At 38.3% G+C, this 22,025-nt stretch overlaps 1 protein-coding gene across 1 annotated transcript in view; it reads left to right on the top strand.

Annotated features, from left to right (window-relative positions):
• TRPM6 (transient receptor potential cation channel subfamily M member 6) overlaps positions 1–22,025 on the top strand; it is an 80,453-nt gene that overhangs the window by 23,011 nt on the left and 35,417 nt on the right. Inside the window, exons 12-25 of the mRNA XM_063423402.1 lie at positions 1,108–1,242; positions 1,771–1,824; positions 4,102–4,242; positions 5,522–5,656; positions 6,700–6,980; positions 8,041–8,269; positions 8,847–8,993; positions 9,603–9,737; positions 10,852–10,980; positions 13,806–14,057; positions 14,986–15,160; positions 16,713–16,827; positions 18,541–18,740; positions 20,950–21,082. Of these exons, the coding sequence (XP_063279472.1) occupies positions 1,108–1,242; positions 1,771–1,824; positions 4,102–4,242; positions 5,522–5,656; positions 6,700–6,980; positions 8,041–8,269; positions 8,847–8,993; positions 9,603–9,737; positions 10,852–10,980; positions 13,806–14,057; positions 14,986–15,160; positions 16,713–16,827; positions 18,541–18,740; positions 20,950–21,082 (2,261 nt within the window). The remainder of the gene's footprint in view (positions 1–1,107; positions 1,243–1,770; positions 1,825–4,101; positions 4,243–5,521; positions 5,657–6,699; positions 6,981–8,040; positions 8,270–8,846; positions 8,994–9,602; positions 9,738–10,851; positions 10,981–13,805; positions 14,058–14,985; positions 15,161–16,712; positions 16,828–18,540; positions 18,741–20,949; positions 21,083–22,025) is intronic.

Genomic DNA, 22,025 nt, shown 5'->3' with positions numbered 1-22,025 from the left:
CAGGGGCTACAGCTTCTGCAGTGTTATTGTGGTTGTGTGTTCAAATTTTGAGTTACATATTTGGGAGCAATTTTTAGGGGATTGTCTGTGGACTCTTATAGTATTTCTGTATATTTAAGTGTTTCAAGGAAACATACAAATATGCATGAATCACAGCCGTTTCTTTTTAGAACCCTACTCCTAGAAGTTTAGAAGGTAAAGGTTATAACCAGCTGTGGCTGTGTTTCTATTTGAATGTCAACTCTACCTCAAATACCAAAGAATACCATCCTAATAGTTACCAAAGGCCTGCTGATCTCTTGAGACACATTGCCAGCTCAAGGACTGCTAAAAGAAATTTAATGCAAAAATGGCCAGTCGCTCGCAGATATTTCTGGAAGAAAACCCAATAGTTCATGATCAGTGCAAAAGTTCTTTTTATGTGCAAGAATTCTATAACATTTATTGGTCATCTTTTAATATAATTTCTGTCAAACCTCAATATAGACATGGCATGTACTATTTTCAAGTTAGCATTAGCACCTCCCCACTAATCAGCCTCCTCACTGTGTTCAACCCACTGCATGTCCTGTGAATATGTGTTCTGTAGAAAAACTTTGTATGGATTTATATGAACCTCATATGTCTAACTCCTTTGCCATTTTGCATGTATAAGCCCTGCTGAACTCTGTTCAATTGCCATGGTAGAGTGCTTCCACCATTTGGACACTGCTTGTAGGTAGATCTCTGCTTCATGCTTCCTTTGAGAGAGTTTATTCTAACACACATTCTCTGTCATATTTGAAAGAGTGTTTGCTTTAAAGAACTTGCAGTTCTATAGAGAATTCTCTATGGTACTTTGAAATAGCTTCCACACATTATCAGAGTCTGGTTGTAAAGTTACATTCGTAGAAGTCTCTACATATGTTGGGTTTATGGAAACTGTTTTCCTCCCCCTTTATTGGCTTTTCACACAGAAGTTTCCTTCAGCATATTTTTCTTTCGTACTTACACTTTAAATATACATAGACAAGTCATTGTGGTGGAGAGATTACTAGCTCCAGAAATGTTATATTTAATTCCAAAAGTAATTTTCTAATATTTTCCTTCGATTCTGTCTGTTTGGAGGTTGGTGCCTTGGAGCAGGCAATGCTGGATGCTTTAGTCATGGATCGTGTGGATTTTGTTAAACTGTTAATAGAACATGGAGTGAACATGCACCGTTTTCTTACCATATCTCGTCTGGAAGAACTCTACAATACAGTGAGTATTTGAAATCCCAGTATAACACTTTAGATATGAAAGCCTGGAAACAATACTGTTTTGCTTAAAGATTGTGATGACTGGGTCACATTTTTATGAAAGATTAAAAAAAAAAAGAGGAAAATTAATGTGCTTGGTTATTTTTGATTGTAATGTGAGGGTTTAAGAATGGTTTACAAGGTTGTTACTTTTGATTCACTGTCATGAACTAGATTGAGTACTCATTGGAAGCTGATGAGAAACATGTTCAGATTTTAATCTGATATGTGATACATGGTTACCTTGCTGAAAATTATATGTTGCTTAGACCAAAGCTGTATCAGCTTCTTTCTAAAATAAGATTTAAGATAGTAGAGGTGTTGTAGTTTAGTGTTGAAATATTTTTTGAAAAGATTTGTGGGTAGAGTGGGGGGAGTTTGAATAACAGTAGTTTATTCTGTAGACTTTTAAAACTGCTTTCTTATGCTGTATTGATTTTCTAGTGTAGAGTGACATGTTTGTGTACTGTCTTTTCTATTCACACCACAGAAACAAGGACCATCAAATCTACTTTTACACCATCTAGTTCGAGATGTGAAACAGGTAATAGACATAGGAAAAGCTGTGACAAAGATGCTAGATTAATAATTCAGTGTCCACTGGCAAGATGTTATTAGATAATACAGGGGAATGTTGGTAATAGAAGTGACAGCTTTATTATTACAGTCCTATATCTGCAAAATGGTTTCATCTTAATTCCACTGACACTTTAAGCAATTAACATACTGCTGCTGAGGCTCCCAAGAGCCCTGTACCTTAATTTCAAAGCAGAGCGGTTCATCCAGATCAGACTCTCTTTCTCACATTACTAAATGGACATTTTGATGTGACTGTACAAAAGACTTAGTGAATTAATGCAGTAATTATGCTCATTGCTTTATGGTTTTCTATTTTTTACCCAAAGTTAAAGAAGTGTTTCCTTGTTAGAGCAGTAATGAAAAGATACTGTGACAAGAGATAATATTTGGATGTGCTGCATTGCCTAGGAGAGCAGAAGGTGGCAGTGGATGAGTACTGCAGCAGTGGCAGTGGATGAGTACTGGAGCACTGGTTCCACTAATGATTTAGTAGCAGCCTTGTTATTTAGATATGTATAAAAAATTATTCACAGTTTTGTTATCTGTTGTACCTCACAGACCTGCTTAGCCAGGAAAGGGATGAGCTGTTCTTTACAGATCTAAACTTCAACACAAGAGATTCCTAGATCCAAATCTAGACTAATTGGCTAATTCTTTCCAGGGCATGATTGCTAAGATAAAATGAAATGATAAGTCTGACTGTTTGCAGAGTTCTATTGGATTCATGGTATCATTTTGTTACTGTGGGTAACTTTCATGTCAATGCCATTTATGGTTCTTTAGATAGATGTAGTGTATCCTAATCTCCATAACGACCTCTTTTCTGTGTTGTTCTATACTGATGAACATATTCAAGATCTAATTTATGTCATAAATCTGGAAGATCTATATGTTGAAAGGTCTAAATCTTGAAAAAACACTAACATTTTCCAGGCTGAGAAAACTCTCATTGTCACTGAAGTGACTGATATGACCACTTCTCTGAAATCCATATATATGTTTGTCTTTATATATCTCAGGATACTTTGGGAAAACCCAGTGTGTTATCTAAAGAGAAGCTTTTGGCACTTGATATGCAGTAATGGAATAACGTAAAAAACGTGTGCACAATTTCAAAAATTTCTCTGCCTTTGTGTGACCTAAACTTGGAATCTGCAAACAGGTGTAAATGTCAAAAATCCTTTTTCACCTGAGCTTCTGTAAGTTCACATAAGTGCTCTGAGAATGTGTTGTGCAGTTGCAGTCTGATTAAATATGGTGACACTGTAGTTGGGACAGTCAACAGAGTGATGTGACTCTGGATTTCAGACTATTTTCTCTGTTACTGTGACCAGCTTTGATGCTGCTGTGTTTGAATGAAGATACACTGCAGTCTGCTCTGCAGACATAAAAGATGAGGATTAGTGCAGAGAGAAGTATCTACAAGCTTAGGTAGTCAAAAATACTTGCTCTCAGTGACGTAGGGCTGAGTGGCCTTAGCTGACTATACTCGCTACTGAAGTCTATTGAAAAAACACCCTTAGTCCAATGAAGAAAAAGACTTTTCACAGTCTGAAAGGCATACACTGCTAGGAATACACGCATCTCTGATCCCATTTATATACAGGCCCATTTTTCACTTCCAAGAGTTGCAGTTTAAGGTTTTACTAATACTTTTTAAAATCTGCATGGAAGAGAATCTATTCTTCAGAGAATTTGTCACAAACCTTGGGTCTTGGAAGGACAGGAAGGTAAGATGGGCAGTGGTGCTTTAAGCAGAAGAGGTGAGTTACTCAGAAGACAGAGCTAGTGCATGTATTGCTGTTGTCCTCGTTGTCAAGACAGTCTTGAGCCTTAACAGGATATTTCCAGTCTCTAGGAATTACTCTGCTTCAGCTTAAATACCTGCTTCATCTACTTCTCTAATTTTAGTTAATCAAAGTGCTCAATCATACTACGCTAGTTTTCTCTTTTGATGAGGTTTTTGTCTGTACCTCTGCTGTTGGTGCTTGTCCTGGAGAACAGTTACCTTTACTGTTGGATGCAGCTGATCTTGTGAGCATTGCAAAATATGCAATGTAGGCACACTGAACTGCAGGCATTTCCCTCTCTTTTCTATATGTTCCATATGTGAAAAGAATGTGTACAGTTTCCTGACAGATTCACATTTTCTCAGATTTTCCTTGCCAATAGAAGGGCTATGAGAGGGTTGAATGTTGCACATAACATCATCATGAAATGTTTGTGACATTTGGTATTTCAGAATAGCCTTTCTTTGGATTACAAGATATCACTGATTGACATTGGACTAGTGATAGAGTACCTCCTTGGTGAAGCTTATCGGAGCAGCTACACAAGGAAGAATTTCCGAATTCTCTACAACAATCTCTACAGAAAACACAAGGTAGCTTCTTCCAAAACACTGGTCACCAAGAAAAGCCAAAATCTGACACCTGAAAATAGCTTAGGTTGTCATCCTGGTTTGTCTGAAGAGCATCATTTACATGTATGCCGTGCTTGTCTGTTTGAGAACTGTGGAGAGGTTGCAAATAAAAGAGACAAATCCCCAAGACTATTGGTGGTGTTAAACTATTTATTAGTTCAGTAAATTTAGCTTTTTGTTCAGTATCTGTGTTGTGTTTTGTCTATCATCCATCTTTAAGGAATGACAAGATTGTGCCAATCACTATTTTCCCTTCTTTGAGATGGTTACATATTTCTGTCTTGCAGCTTTAACCACCTCCCAGAAATACTAAATTCCACGCCTTGAAGTAGACTTAGGGCATGTCAGCATTCTCCCTATTGGTTTCCCAAAACCAGTAACTTAAAACCAGCCTGAACTTCTCATAAATTAGCTGAAAGTCATTCCCAGTATTGCAGAAGGAGAAGATTTACTGCATAAGAATGATCCCCAGTTTTTGGAGTAGAACTGGACTTTCAAGTACTTCCATGTGTTAAAAAACAAACAACAAAACACTCTTGTGTCCATGAAATGTTATCATGACTAAGAGAAGAGCTTCATAATGATCAGGGAAAATGAGACTGTAACTTGGAGTGAATAGAAACAGACAGACAGAGCTTTCTGTGTGCCACTAGTTTTTAACACAACGCTTGAAAAAGATGTGAGCAGTTCTAGCAGTTCTCTCTCTCCTAATGGAATATGACCTTAACAGGGGTAGGTGAAACCACATAATAATATAACTAGGAACTGTTGGAAAGAGCATTAGTGATTCAGCTGTTAACATTCTTCCCTCTTAGCCAACTTTGAACAAAATTTGTAGAGATGATGGATGTGCCATCCTTCAGAGGAAATTACCAACAAAAAGTTCAGAGAATTCTGTCTTTCAAATGGCTTATGGCACATTTTATAAAGGTCAGCACCAGATTTGGTGATTCCATCTGTTGCAACCCTTTTTGATGCAACTCATGGATGCTATGTTTGGAAAATCATTATTTTGAATTCAGAGACTCTGGAAAAATTTTCATTTGTTACCTGAGATGTGAAGCAGGCCATTTTTTTTCTTGATGGTATAAACTTCAGCAGTAGTTTTGGTGATTTTGACTCACTAGTTGTTGAATAACATCAGTTTCTACAGGCAGTATTGCAATCAGGAAGTACCACCAAACATTTTTTCTGATTTGCATTTCTCTCCTCATGTTTTATGGCTTGCCTTTGGATCTAGAGAGTGGTCTCCAGCTTGCCTCAAAGCCTGTCTTGTTCCTTTCATCAGAATAATCAGATGGATAGTGGAATGGGATCCACTGAAAGTACTTTACATTCTCAGTTCTTCAGAACTGCACAGCCTTACAAATACAAGGTAATATAATTGCTTTTTCTAGACTTTGTTTAGGAAATATCAGGCTGATAATATTTTTATTGAAAAATTTTAGACATGTTGGTCAGGCTCTTAGTTTTTATAATTCTACTTAAATGGAAAGTGGAAAAATGCTTTACTACTCACAGCTCATGAAATTCAAGTCTTGCAGTTTTATTGGTGAAATCAAGCTCAGCTCCATGATAGATTTTTAACTTCCATCCTTTAGTTGCTAATGGTTTTAAGTCACTGAAATATAGTATCACCAAATTTCTGAGTATCAAGCTTGTGTGAAAACTCTTCTGAATTTGGAAGAAATAAAGGAATTCTCTGACTTTACTAATGCTTTCTCATGATTGCTTATTGAAGTGCTAGAGTAAGACTGTTAAGAAGAGAGAAAGAAATGTTTCAGAGAAAGAAAGAATGACAGAAGAGCAAAGATTGCTGTTCATATCTATCTATCTATCTGACAAAACATAAAATAAAATAAATTTAAATGGCTATGTTGGAATTAGTCAGAGCCAAAATGAACCCATGATAGCACTGAGACTTCCTTACTTATATCAGTCAGAATTTTTTCCCTGTACCTTTCACCAAAAAATACCCAGATATGAATGTATACCAAGTTTACATTACAAGTGTAACAGACAGCAAAAATAATTTATAAGTATCGAAGGTGTTTGTTTCAGTTTACTGTTTGCATTTTTTTCTATCATGAGACATATTAAAAAGAAGGGAAAGCATGGGGTATCATGAGGTTTGGAGAGTGCCCAATACTATGGAAAGCGACGTTGTGAAAGGCAGGGATGCAGAGCAAAGTTTATTTTTCCTTTGTTAATGCTACCATCTTCTTAGCATTGGTAATCTGAACACCGCCCTAACTGTGGTTTATGACTTAAATGTATATAGTTATCAAATAGTTGCTGCTTGCAATTCAGATTTGCACGCAGTTTTATTTTCACTAATCTGAACCTCAACCATTCACTGGGATTTTCTTTTGTTTTTCTTTTTATTTCCTTTTTTGTTCTTGTTGAACAAATTTATAGGAAAGATCCAGCCCTTTCCCAAAGTATAAGAAGAAATCAAAAGAGGATATAAACTATGCAGAGAATTATGAGTCAGCAGGCTTCATCTACCCCTATAATGACCTCCTGGTTTGGGCAGTATTAATGAAAAGACAGAAGATGGCTATGTTCTTCTGGCAGCATGGAGAGGAAGCCATGGTCAAAGCTGTTGTTGCTTGTAAACTCTACAGGGCAATGGCACACGAAGCTAAACAGAGCAACATGGTGGATGACACTTCAGAAGAACTCAAGAAGTATTCAAAGTATGGGTTCTCCCTTCATTTGAGTTAAGGTTCTCTGGTGCTGGGAATGGTTAGATAACTGCCCTAATCTGCAAAGAGTCGGTAAAGTTAGTGATGCCATGGATTGTGGAGTATAAAAAAAGTGTTTTTGGATACTCGCCATTGATACTATATAATAGATCTCAATACTGGTGTGTAGTGTGGTAAAGAGCTAAAGGAAAGTTATTTGCATATTACCTAGGTGTATATTTGAAAATATAGATGAGTAATGCATAGCTCATTATCTGCTAAATGGTCAAGTGGAAGGTTGAAACTTCCCTTTGCAACTTTTCTTCCAGTTCAATTTGTTAAAAAGTTATATGGCACATGGGTGTTGGACTGTTCAAATCTATAACAAGTAATAATGAGCAAGCCAAAATCACTGCTTAAATCCTGCTCTGTGTAAGGCTGCGTGGAAAGTGAAATAAATACTTGACTGAATGAAAAGGGAAGTAGACCACAAATTTTCTTCGAGTTTGTAATTTCCATTTAGTGTTTTCTGGTAGATTTTCTTGTTAGTGATACGTTTCTGCTTTGTAGATTTCATGCTTAAGATTCAGGTGCAATAAAATGAACTTTTTTCTTGCGGGCAGCTCCAAATCTTAATTTAAAGGAGAGTATGTACCTTCCTTGAAGAGTCTTCTCTGCAGAGGTGTTTTAAAGTCAGTCCAAAAAGAAGAGACTTTCGCAACTGGTTGCAATGCTTGCTCACAGTGGTGATGAATCTGTTGCTTGAAGCACATACGAAGAGCTTTGTAGGGTCCGTTTTGATCACTGACTGAGATTAAGAACAAAAATAAAAAATGACAAAACAAGATTACCCTAAACATTGTGATTAGGACTAAATAGTTAGGTTTACATTCCAAATTGCTTCTCACTAGGTATACTGATAAAGCAATGAGAAAAATGGGTGAAGGCATGCTTACTGACATTGATAGCTGAACTACAGTTGCCAGAGTATTTGCAGCAACCTCTTTTCAGCAGTAACCCTGAGTTTGGAGTGATCCCTGTAATATTGACTGTTAATTCCTTTCTGCTTTAGGGAATTTGGGCAGCTTGCCTTAGATGTGCTGGACAAAGCATTCAAACAAAATGAGCAGATGGCCATGAAGTTGCTGACCTATGAACTGAAAAACTGGAGCAACTCGACTTGCTTGAAGCTGGCGGTGTCTGTGGGGCTGCGGCCTTTTGTGTCCCACACATGCACGCAGATGCTGTTGACCGACATGTGGATGGGGCGCCTTAAGATGCGCAAGAACTCCTGCCTTAAGGTAGCACTGGTCTGGCTTTTTCAGAGCATTTAGGTGCTCTTTAGATGCTTAGTATATGGCGGTTTTTTTGGTTATGAGCACGGCTAATGCATCTTCAGACAGCTGTACTCCAGCATGTTGGAATAAGAACATCTGGGGAACAAAAGTAGGGGAGGTAGGGAAAATACTTTCTTCTATTTTATTTCTTTGCAAAAGCATGTATGGAATGGCACTAGGAGAAAAGAATTTTTTGTTGCTCTTCCCATCCTCTCAACAATTTTCAGCCCTTCCTCACCTGCTCTTGCCTCCCCACATTGCCTATTCCATGTCAGAGCTGCTTGTAGGAAGGATGTTTTCCAGACATGGGGAGCAGTATCGAAAGCATCCCTAGATACAATGTCATGCTTCAAAACCACAAGTCAGCCAAGAGCAACACAGATCTTCAGGGGCTGTCAGACTGCCATACAGATTCCCAACACCAATGACTCCTTTCTCAGCCAGTGGAATTGCACTGGGTTTGTGCTGGCAGCAGGCATAGCTGACTGTGGCCTCAGGTTTATGCTGTCACTCCCTAATTAATCTTGTGTCTCTCTTTTAGGTCATTATGAGTATTCTCCTGCCTCCCACCATCCTGATGCTGGAGTTTAAAAGCAAGGCAGAAATGTCTCACGTGCCTCAGTCTCAAGACTTCCACCAGTTATGGTACCATGGGGAGCAGAGCCCAATCAGCTCTAAAGATACTTTGGTTAGTCTGTGAGGATCAGTCATTTGTGTGCCAAGGTCTGTTTGTTCACCACAGTGCAGTTCTAAGGACTAGAGAACATGCTCGTCAGGGGCCATGAAGTGGCTGAAGGCCAGTTCCCTCTGGAAGTATGGGTTAGGTCCTTAGTTTGGATACGGACTTAAGTGAATTCGATGCAAGTTAATTCATCTGTCCTGGATGGCACTTCTGTACCGACCATAATGAGAAAATCCCTGCCAACCTCACACGTACTGCTAGTGCAGGAGGCACTAAGGCACCTAAGGAAAGTGCCCACATGTGTTCTGCTTAACTTTTGATTTTGTCTATTAATCTTCAGCAAAAGTCAAGGCTATTGATTTTCCTTAAAAAAATCTTATACAAAATGCTACCAAAAAATATACCGAGTGTAGCTGTGCCATATCGAGCATCTTTCACATAGTGTATGTTGATTATTGGAAATGAGATGCCTGTAACCAGACAAAATCAAGCTACAGGAATGGTGTATTCAGAACAAGGTTTAGACATTTGTGTCTGTCTTTCCTCTGAAACAACTCTACCTTTACAATTGTAGGCAATAACTTCTTATTTTAAAAATACTGTTTTCTTTTAAAGAAGGGTTATGATGTGGAAAAGGCTGTTCAGAAGTCTGACGAAAGCCAAGTAGATGGTGGACAAAGAAACCTGCCTGGAACCAGAAAAATCTATGAGTTCTACAACGCACCAATTGTCAAGTTCTGGTTTCACACGGTTAGTCATCATTCTAGAACTTCAACTGACAACCTCTCCTCTGATCCTTCAAATGCCACTTAATCCTGCTTTTACTTTCTCTAGCATGGATTTGCAGTCACTTAGCAGTGGGTGTAGATGCTATTTGAATGTTTCTCTGACAATTAGGAGTAAAGATTGTCTGCTAAAATCATGCAACTGAACAAACCCCGCCCCCCAAAAAACCCAAAACCAGAAAAACAATTATAAGGAACTAAGGAAAAACTACAGCACAGGTCTTTACAGAAGTCAGTTGCAAAGGTCGAGATAGATTTGAAGGTGGACTTCTGTACTTTGAATACTTCACTGATATTCGTATTCCTTTTGTTGAAGAACTGTCTCTGGGAAAGCTAATATTAATCTACAGGAGATCATTTGCTGTACGAAATGTGCATTTATTAAATTAGTTTTAGTAACCTTGTGTCAGTAGAGCTCAAGATGTTTAAGATCAGGCTGTTCATTAGGTCAGATCACCATGCACATAAACTTTCATTCTTTTAACTAGGTGTTTAAGTAGTTTATAGGTTGTACTCCACTATGTTACATATATTTATAGCATGTTCTTGTACATCTAAAGTATGTATTTTCTGCCTGATATAGTTTTTATGTTTCGGAAGGCACTGATTAACCAGCAGTGATTTATATAACTTTGAGAATTGTTACTTGTCCCTAGAGAAGGCTGGGATAAAAACATAAGACTGACCTTGCATTCGAGACATGGTGCGCAGATCACAGAACAGAATCACAGAATTGTTAGTGTTGGAAGGGACCTCTAGAGACCACCTAGTGCAACATCCAAGATAAAACACTCTGTCTCTTTCATGGGGATGAACACGCTCTGCAATTTTTTATCTTCTGCTCCTACCTATTTTTCTAGCACTAAAGTACCAATTTCTGATGATGTTTAAGGACATTCCCATAAAAACAAAGCAAAACAAAACAAAACTTTGGATAACTGGAATAAGGATTCTGGGACCAAAAGTGTACTAATGTTTCAGTAGTTTGAGTACTTATAGTGAGGTCAATCAGCTGTTATGTTTGCAGAAATTTGTTTGAGATTTTTGTGTGTATGAATTGTACACCTTGTGTTTTGCAGATGTCATACTTGGCATTCCTCATGCTCTTTACTTACGTTGTGTTGGTGAAGATGGAGCCAAGACCAAGTGTGCAAGAGTGGCTTGTTATCATTTATATTTTCACTACTGCTATTGAAAAAGTCAGGGAGGTAAGTTTTTCCATTCTGTCTTGGTTTGAAAGACAGGTATCTGCTAGGAAGGGGGCAGGACCTCCCTAGAGATGGAGAATTTGAATCCCCTCCCTCCAAGTTATTCTAATTTAGAAAATTAAAGGAGCTTTCAGACAGAGGTATGGGGACAGGAATAACAGTTCTTTACTAGTATGACAAAACAACAAACAAACAACAACTACAGCATTAATAATAAATAGAACCAAGAACCTTGAGGGCTTTCTTTCACAAAAGCCCAGAGCAGTTTGATCTCGGTGCCCCTGCAGGACTCCAAGAGGCCGAGCTGGAAGGGTGGAAAGTCCCAGACCGGTGGATGAGATGAGGAGCTCTGTGCTGGTAGCTGGAGCAGCAGGGGTGTCCCGGCAGGGCTGGGCAGTGCAGGGCTACAGAGTAGCAGGGGAACCTCAAAGCTCCGAAGAAGCAGCAGCGATGGAGGGAGGGCTGGAGAAAGCGAGCTCAGGATGCCCGGGTACATGAGCAGATGACGGTAGATTTCCCAGGACAAGACGGAGGCAGAGTGGTGGTCGTGAACTCTTCCTGCAGCGAGGGGCAGCTTGACTGTCTTCCTCGGCACTGAGCAAGAGTGAGACACCCTCCCCCAGCTCTGTCTTTTTAGCTTTCCAAAAGCTGTTATCTCTCCCCTCTGAGGGACACTCCCAGAGACTCAAAAACAATAGGTAGCCTTGTGCTGCCATGTCCTTCAACTACTCCCTTTGTTCTGATTAAGTACTGTCATTAAGGGTTCTTGGAAACTTATGGGAAAAATTCTGTAAGTGAAAAAAGAGGCAAATCTAACCCCCAACACATTCACACTTCTCATCTTTGTTATAAACCAGGGAATACCTCTCTGAAGAATGCTAAATCCTGCATTACTTTTATAGAGAATTATACAGGGAATTTATTTATTAGAAGACCAGCTCTTGGGCCTTGAAAATGCATCTTAAATTTTGGCCTTAATTCTCTGCTTTTCTGTGAAAAGCTGGTGGTTAATGTGCAGGTGACTGCTGAATTGAGATTTGGAACCTTGATGTAGGCACCAGGTCCTTAATTTTACTGAGTGGACCATTGGACTTCTAGTAATAAAAATTGTCTTCAGATAGTTAAACTGAGTGAGAACTTGTTAGGAATTAATAGGTATTTTACATACAACAATCAATGGCTCTCCCTCAAGTTTAACCAGCCTTCCATAAATGTACTTGGAAAAAAAAAACACAATCAGCTTTTATTGCTTGGTTTACTGAGAAAAAAAAGATGATATTCCAATCAAAATTATTGCAATTATTTGGAGTTGATTAGACTTAAGCTTCTGAACACAACTTGCACTCTAAACCTAAGTTTGGGGGCAAATGCAGCTACATATTTCCTCAATAATTGGATCTGCTCTGACATGCCTTCACAGTAGAATCAGCACATAGTAAATAATAGTAATGTGAATTGTTTTTTGTATGACTTTTGAAATGCTGTATTTTCAGAGGAATAAAGCTAGCTACAAAAAACCCCACAGCTACATTTCTGAGCAAAGGATGTCGCAAATACAGATCACTCAGAAGACTGTGAAATCAGTATGAGAGAAGTGAAGAATTTCAAGGGACAGTAAAAATACTGGGAATATATCAAAGCTTGGATGGACTTGCAAGCTCTGTGTCAGCATGGGATAGGACTGAAAAAAATGTACACCAAACTTTCCTAACAGAGAAAAATGTTAAATGTAGAACAGCAAGCACTTTGAAATCACTGTTGTGCTCTTGCACCATCTTGATGGTGGGACAGCAGAAACAACAGCTCTTCTTTCTAGAATCACTTTGAAATTGATGTCTTTACTTGATTTTCTTTGTCCATGTTCTAGTTTTGGTCTGTGGGACTTTGTAAGACTCTCTGTTTTAGCCATGCAGTTGCTTAACTGCTGAGGGCCTTGTTATATATAGCTGCAAACCTCTGTTTCTCTAGATTGTATCAAATAATTGTTAAAGCCTGAGGTCCTGCAACTAGTTACCCATGTGAGTTAATTTAGATCACTTGTTTACATTAATGTGTTCATGTGCATAAATTATTGCAAGATTAGGCCATAACATTTCAAAATCTCTCCTGTGTTTGGTACTTATCACTGTGATCTCACATAGCGCTGCATAATTGGCCTCACTTGTGGCAATGTGCAAACATTTTATTTGCCTCCTCCCAAGGATTCCACTTCACACGCTTGCTCAGTGAAGCTGAAAATCCCTTTGGGGCACCTTACAGTTCAAGGAATGAACATTTCATTCTTCACCTTGCTAATTGCCTGCACTTCTTTTTTTAATATGTCCTTGGCAGAATACAAGGGTCTTTCTTTATAATTTTGGTCTGAAATAAAAGACATTAGTTATTTTCCCAGTGGCAAGGTTAGGCTGGTACTTTCCATGACTTAGGCGTTAATGAAAAGGCTGTTGCAGGTCATGACCCTCCCTCTAGAAAATGTTTGTTAATTTCTAATACATGTGCATAAAAGTTCTTTACTGGCTGCTCTCTTCCTCTGAAGTATGTGCCCTTTAGTGAATGGATTCAGGTTCAGGATCCATTTTTTTCTTCAGGAAGAGCTATCCCATTTGATGTGGCATACTTGAGCAATATGACACTACAGATTAAGTAAAAAACCTCAGTTGATGGTGAATGGCAATATGTAGTAAATGAGTCTAAGACAAGAGAAAAAAAAGGGGGGAAATGACACATTCCCAAATATAATGAAATAATTCAGACAGAAAAGGTTAAATAATCTATATGTGATTTTAATGGCATTTTATGGTGTTTTCTCCCCCCATTCTACTCAGGTATTTATCTCAGAACCTGGAAAATTCCGCCAAAAGGTGAAGGTGTGGATTTATGAATACTGGAATTTTACTGATTCTGTAGCTATCATCCTGTTTATGATTGGTTTTGGTTTGCGGTGGTCCAACCCCCCTGTTCAAACTGCAGGGAGGCTCCTCTACTGCTTGGATATTATATTTTGGTATACTCGGCTCCTTGACCTTTTTGCTGTGAACCAGCATGCTGGCCCATACCTGACAATGATTGGGAAAATGGTAAGTACTGGGCTTTGGAGCAGTATTTCTGTGGTTAAGGCATCTACCTTCAGGAGTATGTAAAGCTCAGAAGTGATAGAAAAGAAGTCATGTAATAATTCACAGTGAATGCACAACTTGAAAATACCATGATTTTTTTTCTGTTTTTGAGTTGACCATAATCAGATTACACTTTTCTTTAATTTATTAATTACATGAATTTAATTACAAAAGCCATTTTTACTTTGTTCCTTTGAGAAGGGTTGCATTTAAGTTAGTTTGCTGATTTAGCTTGTTAACAGGAGAAAGAAAAAATCACTGTCTCATGTAGATGGGCTCACTGTAACAGGTTATTGCCCTAACTCTTGGAAACTGTTTCATTACTATTTTATTTTTTGATTTATATAATTATATCCCAGTTTATCTGGAAAAAAAAATCTGTGAAATCAGTTAATTTTGTTTCTCTTTTGTATGTCTTGCTGCTGAGTTAATGTCTAGTCTTGGAGGACATTTGAAGATTCCTCCTGGAATTTGCCTTGGTTACTGAGAACTCTGTTCTTAATACTTCTATATACTGTCTTTCATGGTAATTATTTAGGAGGCAAAATAATTTTCACTGCAGTTCCTTGCTCTCAGTTTGAAAGAAGCACCACTGAGCAAAATCACCAATGTAAGGCCTCCACATTTTTTTATCTTCCTTCTAAGAGGGACATATGAAAAAAGTAGGACTTGTGGATTTTTTAGTCTAGGATGATTTTAATATCTATAAAATGCTCATGTAGCCCAGGTCATAGAAATAAAATATTTTTATTTCCTCCAGCATGTTAGATTTTTACCCCTGGTTTTACATTCTGATTTGTAAAAACAGCAGTTGATACTTTTCCCTAAAGTTAATATCTTTTACATATAATTATTACCACTAATTCTTGTACATAAACATGTCTTCCAGACAGGAAACATGTTCTATATTGTGATCATGATGGCCATAGTCCTGCTGAGTTTTGGGGTGTCACGAAAGGCAATTCTTTCACCAGAGGAGCCTCCTTCTTGGACACTGGCACGAGATATTGTATTTCAGCCCTACTGGATGATGTTTGGTGAAGTCTATGCTGGAGAAATAGATGGTAAGTAATTTTCAAAATATCTAGCTCAACAGCTTAAATTAAATATGTGCAGAAATATGTCTACTTTGGTCTCTTGGGTCAATTTGACTACCTACTGAGTCTGTTCTTTCTTAAACAATTCTGATTCCAGGACATGTATGGCCATAATGAATAATACTGCATGAATGATGTTGCAAATAGGACTTTCTTTGTTAAAAAAAAAGATTAAACTCTAAACCCTTCAAAATTAGTGTTCCAAATTAAATATACTGTGACTATCAGGGCAAAGAACATATGAAATTATATTAAGCTACTTCCTGGTCAGGAGACCTACCAGTGAAATGAATTTCCAATTAAGAGAATCCAAAGCTGCTGATCTCTTGGACAAAAGACTATAAAGCTGTCTTTAAGGAGGAAAAAATAAAGAAGGAAAAGAAAGGGAGAAATAAGTTACCTAGCACCATTCTTAAACAGACAAACCATATGCATGTAGGAGAAATAGAACCAACCAATGTGAATAGGAAAAAGTGTGTGTCTTGATTATGGCTTTGACCTCGCTTCAGTAAGAGAGGGGATACAGGCACTCCAGAGGTATTTGAGCATTACAGATGTAAGGCACTGTTATGCTACTGACTGACATCCCTAAAACAGAAAAGTAGATATGCAAAAAGAAATATATATTTAAGGTACATGGTTCAGCATAAATCCAATTCATTAAAATACCATGTTTCATCCATTATTACTGCTGAAACAGTCACATGTGTTTTGGTTATATAAATCAAGATTCTTTTAATGAAAGCACACTGTTAAGTTTTCCAGTTTAATCCATTTAATCACTTAATAATTCCAAACCTTTAGAAATTTGACACTTTCCAAATAAAGCTATGATTTCTCTAGTGATTCTTTATCCTGCAGAATATGTCCTGAATTTAAGGATGTTGCTTTATATTTTCAAGTTTCCTCAAGAGTTAAATTTGTTTAGAAATTAAAAAGATTGGAAAGTATTCATTTTGACAGTTTAAAAACATCAGAAGGGATCCCCTAATTTCCACTATTTGTTGCTTTACCTCACATACGTTCATGGCCATATATATCTTTTTGCATGTGAGTTATTGTGCTTTTTTAAGTTGTGTGAGAAGCTCTACACTCCAGTACTTACAAAGCAGCCTTGGAGCTATATCCTATTCACAGCAGAGTCTGTGACACACCTGTCTTGAGGATCAAAGGTTTGGATTTCAGCTTACTTGGGTAAAAGCCATCCCCCAAATAAATTTCAGCTGCATCATATTTCCCCTTAACAAAAAGTGGAATGACTGGCATAAGAATGGATACGTATGAAGTGGGGTCTGCATCATCTTAATGATGGTAACTAGGGTGGTAGTAGCACAAAGAGGCCTCAGCTCTCCTTTAGGTGGAGGCTGACCTTTAGTTTGGAAATTTAGTGATGTATTTCTGTGAAATTAGTGAGGACTATTCTGTTCCTTACTGGTACAGATGAGGAGCACAGGCCATTGCTGTGCTCTGCTCTCTGGGTTTGTGTGCTATGCATATTCTGTATCTCCTTCCTTTCCAGTTTGTGAAACCAATGAAGACTGTCCTCCTGGCTCTTTTCTCACACCGTTCCTGCAAGCTGTCTACCTCTTTGTGCAGTACATCATCATGGTCAACTTGCTCATTGCATTCTTTAAGTAGGTACCTTGGTATATTGCTGCAAAAGCAACTAATGTGTGTTCTGCCAGCACTTCTTAAAAGATTTTCACCAAAAATGCCTCAGCAGGGGCACGCTGATGGTGGTGGTTTTTCCCCATCTGCCGCGGGGGTAAGTAGAATAAAGGAAAGAAGGGTGCTAGCCAAAGATTGTGCAACAAAAGGGTTAGGGAGAACACAGCTAAACTCTTTTGCCACTTTAGAAAGGATCTGACTATCTGTGGGAGCAGACAACTGCAGTTGGCAAAAAACCCAACATTAATTAATCTTTGAAGTAATTTTTCCTTCCTAAAAGCTGTATGTTTTGTGCTAAGAGCCTAAATAACATTCATCATAGTGTAGGCCAAGTTTTAAACTGGCAGGTAAGTGGAAGGTGTTCAAGCGATGAGTATAACAACCGTAGGAGTCTGTTTTTCCTCTAGGAAATAATTCAAGAATACTTACTTAATGCAATCTCATGTGTTCTAGACTGAAATCTAAAGGTTGCGTTTCCAACAATTTGTCTTTTAATGTGTGCTGCCACAACAGAAAGGGTCTTTATAATAATTCTAAAGCAATTCACAGCAGTAGCAATTCATAGCAATCCTATAGTATTTATCAGTGTCTTTGTAATAATTCTAACTCTTCATGTTTTAACATTAATCCCTTGTAGTGGATCAACTTCTGTAAAATATTAGTAAAGGCAGCATAACCCAAATTGTTATTTATATTTTCCTATAGTTCTAGCATTTCTGGGGAAGAAAAAGTCAGGTTAAAAAAAACCAAAACAAATTAATGAAAGAAATAACTTTTGACAAAAATCTAAACTATCAAAAATCATTCCAGTTCCAATAAAAAAATCCCTTTACTGAAATTGTGTCCAGGAATCAAGCTATTATTTTATACACTGTGTATTATTTTACATGTGTGAAATAGTTATTTGAATTATTTCTGGAATTAAACCTTCAGTAATGACGATATGGCAAATCTTCTATGTAGGGATTTGATTGTTCCAGAAGTGGGACCAGAAATGGGTAGGTATGACAAATATATTAAATCATGCTCTCAGAAGGAATGATGATCTTCTTGTGATTATATGCTGGGTGTGTTGAATGACAGTGCACCTGAAATGACAGTGCTAGAAAACACAACATTTCTCTTCTGTGCGTGGGTCTATGATAGAAGATACAGAAAATCATTCAGTGTAGCCATGTTTAACAATTTCACAGCTTCAATGAGTATTCTGCAGAAAAATAGCTCATGTAGCTGCAGCAAATACATTTTTAGGGGGAGTGCAAAAAACTATTTTATTACAGTCTTCCCTTAGCCTGACACTTACTTTTATATCCAGTTCAAAGAGGCAAACAATTCTGAATTCTCAGTTAGGGTATATATTAAAATTTAAATACTATGACTGGGATTTCAAAGCCACCCCAGTGGTAATTTTTGCCTAGCCCCCATTAGTGTGAATGGGAGTTGAATCTCCAAATCTGTTAGGCAGCTTTGAGGACCTCAATCTCAGCACACTAGCTGCAGACACATGCTGCTACTTTATTAAATGAGAGTTGCTAAGCTGATTTACCTCTGGATTCCACTGGAGGAATGGCACCAGTGTCAGATTAGATCTGTAGATGGGTGTCTTGTGCTATACTGGAGTGTTCCTTACATGAGTGTTTTACCCTCTTCCCCCTCTCCCTCTGTGGCTCTCTCCTCAGTAATGTTTATTTTGACTTGAAATCCATATCAAACAAGCTCTGGAAGTACAACCGTTACCGCTACATCATGACCTACCACGAGAAGCCATGGCTGCCTCCACCGTTCATCCTCCTGAGCCACATTGCGCTTCTGACAAAATGCATCTTCCACCACCAGCCCCCAAATGAGTTGGACCAAGAGGAAGGCGATGTTGGACTAAGTAAGCTGGGAACCAAAAGAAATAGTTGACCATCACTCCCATCAGTGTGGAGCTGAGTTTAAAGAAAACCCAGGGGAATGCTTTGCTTTGTATTTGGCTGTTGCTGTGCTACATACGGTGCATCAGTCAAGAGACCTCTCAACTCTGAGCTGAAATAAAGTGACAGCAATTTTTTCTGTAGGAACTAAATAATTTCTTATTTGAAAGAAATTAAGCACTGCCAAAGGTAAAAATTTCTGTATATTTGTCATGAAAAGACCAATAATTCTTTTGTCACTGCCTGGGGAAAGCAGCTGCAGAGCCCAAGGGTAGAGGTGAGGGGATGGCAGATGCAGAGGGGGAGCACAGGGGCTTCCCACCTCCTTGCTGCTTTCATCCCTATGTGCACTGGCTTACCACTGCACCTTATCTTCTTCACTTTTCGCAGCCTGGACTTCTTCATGCTAGGTCTTTCCTAATACCTACTTAAGGTCATGCCAATTCCCTGTCCCACTGTCACCTGTTCTGGCAGGAGCAGCCCGAGCTGTTGTGGGAAGGGAACCTCAAGATGCTGGGATGGAAATAAATACTCAGTAGTGGGGCTTGGTGGTGGGTGTGAGGCAGGGAAATGGGGAAAGATGAGTGTAACCATATCTAAAAATACATTGGGAAGCACTGGTACACCTTCTGGTATTTCATCCTTTCTGATGCAATGAACACCATTGACACCTTACAACAGAGGTGGGCAGACCCTGTATGGGTTATGCTTAGAATTTTGTCTGGTGAACATGGATTCCTGACAATATCTGGCATGCTCCCAGGTGGTTACAGAGCTCAAACCCAGGCTTACCTAATCAATGCTGAACTGCTGTACTGCTACTCCCTGGTTCAGCTCCCCCATCACGATTGGGTACACCAGCCTGACTTTGAGGAGCATTGCTTATTTTATGTGCAAGCACATATAAATCAGTGGCATAGCCCAGAGGGTGTCTTGTAAGGAGCATTAGGCTAAAGGAAAACTAAAACCCTGCTTAGCACATCGAAAAATCCTTGCACATAAGGGGGCACATACCTTCCTTACATTTCTCACAGAAGGAGAACTTTTTTTCTTTTTGTGCACCTCTGGGCACCTTTTCTATACACTTATGCCTATAGGTTTCTCTTACTTTAGTTTTGGTGTTGTTATAATTGGTTTTCACAACGAGTACCCAGGGCCACCCTGTGGAAAGTCAATACCAAGATGCTGAGTAAAGTTTGGAGGAAGGAACACAGATCAAATAGGAGAGAAAAGTACCTGGAAGGCAGTCAAACTTCATTTGCAGTGAGAGAGGGAATCCCAGAACACTGTGAGGATCTTCACTGCTGAGCTGTGTGCTTCGGCTGAGTGATACATCCTTGTAGCAAACACCACCTTGCTGCTTGGAATAGGCACCTCCCTAGCAAGTACAGGGAGGAATTTGATACACAAAAAAGGACAGAAGAGAGGAGCTTGGAAAATGTGGAGTTTGAACCAGAGAAGCACCTTTCCATCATATGCATTACTGCCTTGTAATGGAGCAGTTCTCCCAGAAGTCTTGGTGTGCTAGGAAAACAGAACCATGAGCAGCCAAGTCATGGAGTTTTAAACTTCTGAATGCTTTTTTCCACCCCAGTAATTTCGAGGTGGAAGATCTTAAAGTTTTATACATATTAACTTATATTAAGGATGTCTGACTGTTTTACACATATGAGCATATTAACCAATTAGGTGGAAAAAAAAAGGCTTTGCAACTTTGAGCACCTGAATGGACTGTAATTGTTGCAGGCGACTAGCTCTAGATGAATTCCTGGGCCGAACTGGAGTAAAATTTTTGTAAGGTTTATGTATTCATGTCTAAATCTTGTGAGTGACACATGTATAACAAAAATAAAGGAAAAATTTGTGAGAAAATACATTTTTTGTGAGCAGCCATTCAGATATGTATTTTCAAGGCTTTCAAGGGGAGTATAATAGAATTTTTGTCTGTGTGATTTTCTTCCCTATGAAAGGAAAGACAAAATCCCACATTTTCATATATTTGAGTCTTTATACTCAAGCCCAAATTCATGCAGTTAGGCCTGATTTGTTCTTGTCAAGGGAGGGAGTGTAAACAAATTTTTTGACTGTTTTTTTCTTTTTTTTCTCATGCATACTCATGAACGATTTGAGTAATTAGCATGCGTCATACTGATTCCTACCCCCTTTGTTCAGAGCTCTACCTGAGTGATGAGGAGTTAAAGAAACTCCATGACTTTGAGGAACAGTGTGTAGAAGAATATTTCCATGAAAAAAATGAAAACCTGAGTTCCAGTGGCAGTGAAAGGATCCGCTTGACCACAGAAAGGTGTGTTTTGCTGTGTCTTTATGTTCTTTGTATAAATTTGTCATATAAAAAGACTTTGACAAGTTAATGTTTTTGAAGCTGGTTACGGCTACTGTGAACATGCATAGGCCTTGTTAATTTGATGGAAATGTGTCTGTTTCTGTATCTGCATGTGTCTGAGGTGCCTGTCAGATGTGTCTGGGAAGCTTTGCTGACAGAATTGCACCCCCAGATGTGCGCAGTGTGGGTTAAAGGACGTATGGTGAGATGTTGCTCAGGTTCCCTTGTGCAGACCAGGGAGCACTATAAAAGCAATCCAGAGAATAGCATACAATATGTAATTTTGTTTAAAAGCTTAGCAGTGTGGGTGCACTGTGATAGTATTGCTTGTGACTGAGTGTAATTGCTGTTTACAGAAACCAGAAAACCATTGTAGCATTATTTGCAATATAGTGTCTTGGTTTACAAAATGTCAATACATGACTAACAACAGGGATTCAAACAATCACTATTGGTCTAATTTAGTTTTATATTGAAATCAAATGGCAAATCTGACATTAAGTTTAATGGGAAGAGTTAAAAAAATCAACACTATAAAAAGTCTTAATGAATGCCAACACTGATTTCATCTAACAAATTTGTTTTGCCTAAAGAAATCATAATCTTATTTTCTGCATGTTAAAATTAAAGACAGAAGCAAAATAAACATTCCCTCTAAAAGAAATTAAATAAGTAGCTTTGTTCAGAAACTGCAGAACTGATTACTTCAAGAAGGTTTCATTTACTGGACATAGATCTGGAAAGGAATTTTTTCCTGAGTGCAAGTGAAACACTCTTCACAGCATTGCATGACATCAATCCAAGAAATGAATTTAGACAAATAAATGTTCTGGAACATTGTTCCTTGATTTTATTCTGCAATGGCTTAATACTACATATTTTAGTTACTCTGTGACAAAAGAAA

Source organism: Prinia subflava, chromosome Z, assembly GCF_021018805.1.
Source record: "Prinia subflava isolate CZ2003 ecotype Zambia chromosome Z, Cam_Psub_1.2, whole genome shotgun sequence".
Classification (NCBI taxonomy): domain Eukaryota; kingdom Metazoa; phylum Chordata; class Aves; order Passeriformes; family Cisticolidae; genus Prinia; species Prinia subflava.
This window is presented reverse-complemented; position numbering and strand designations above follow the sequence as displayed.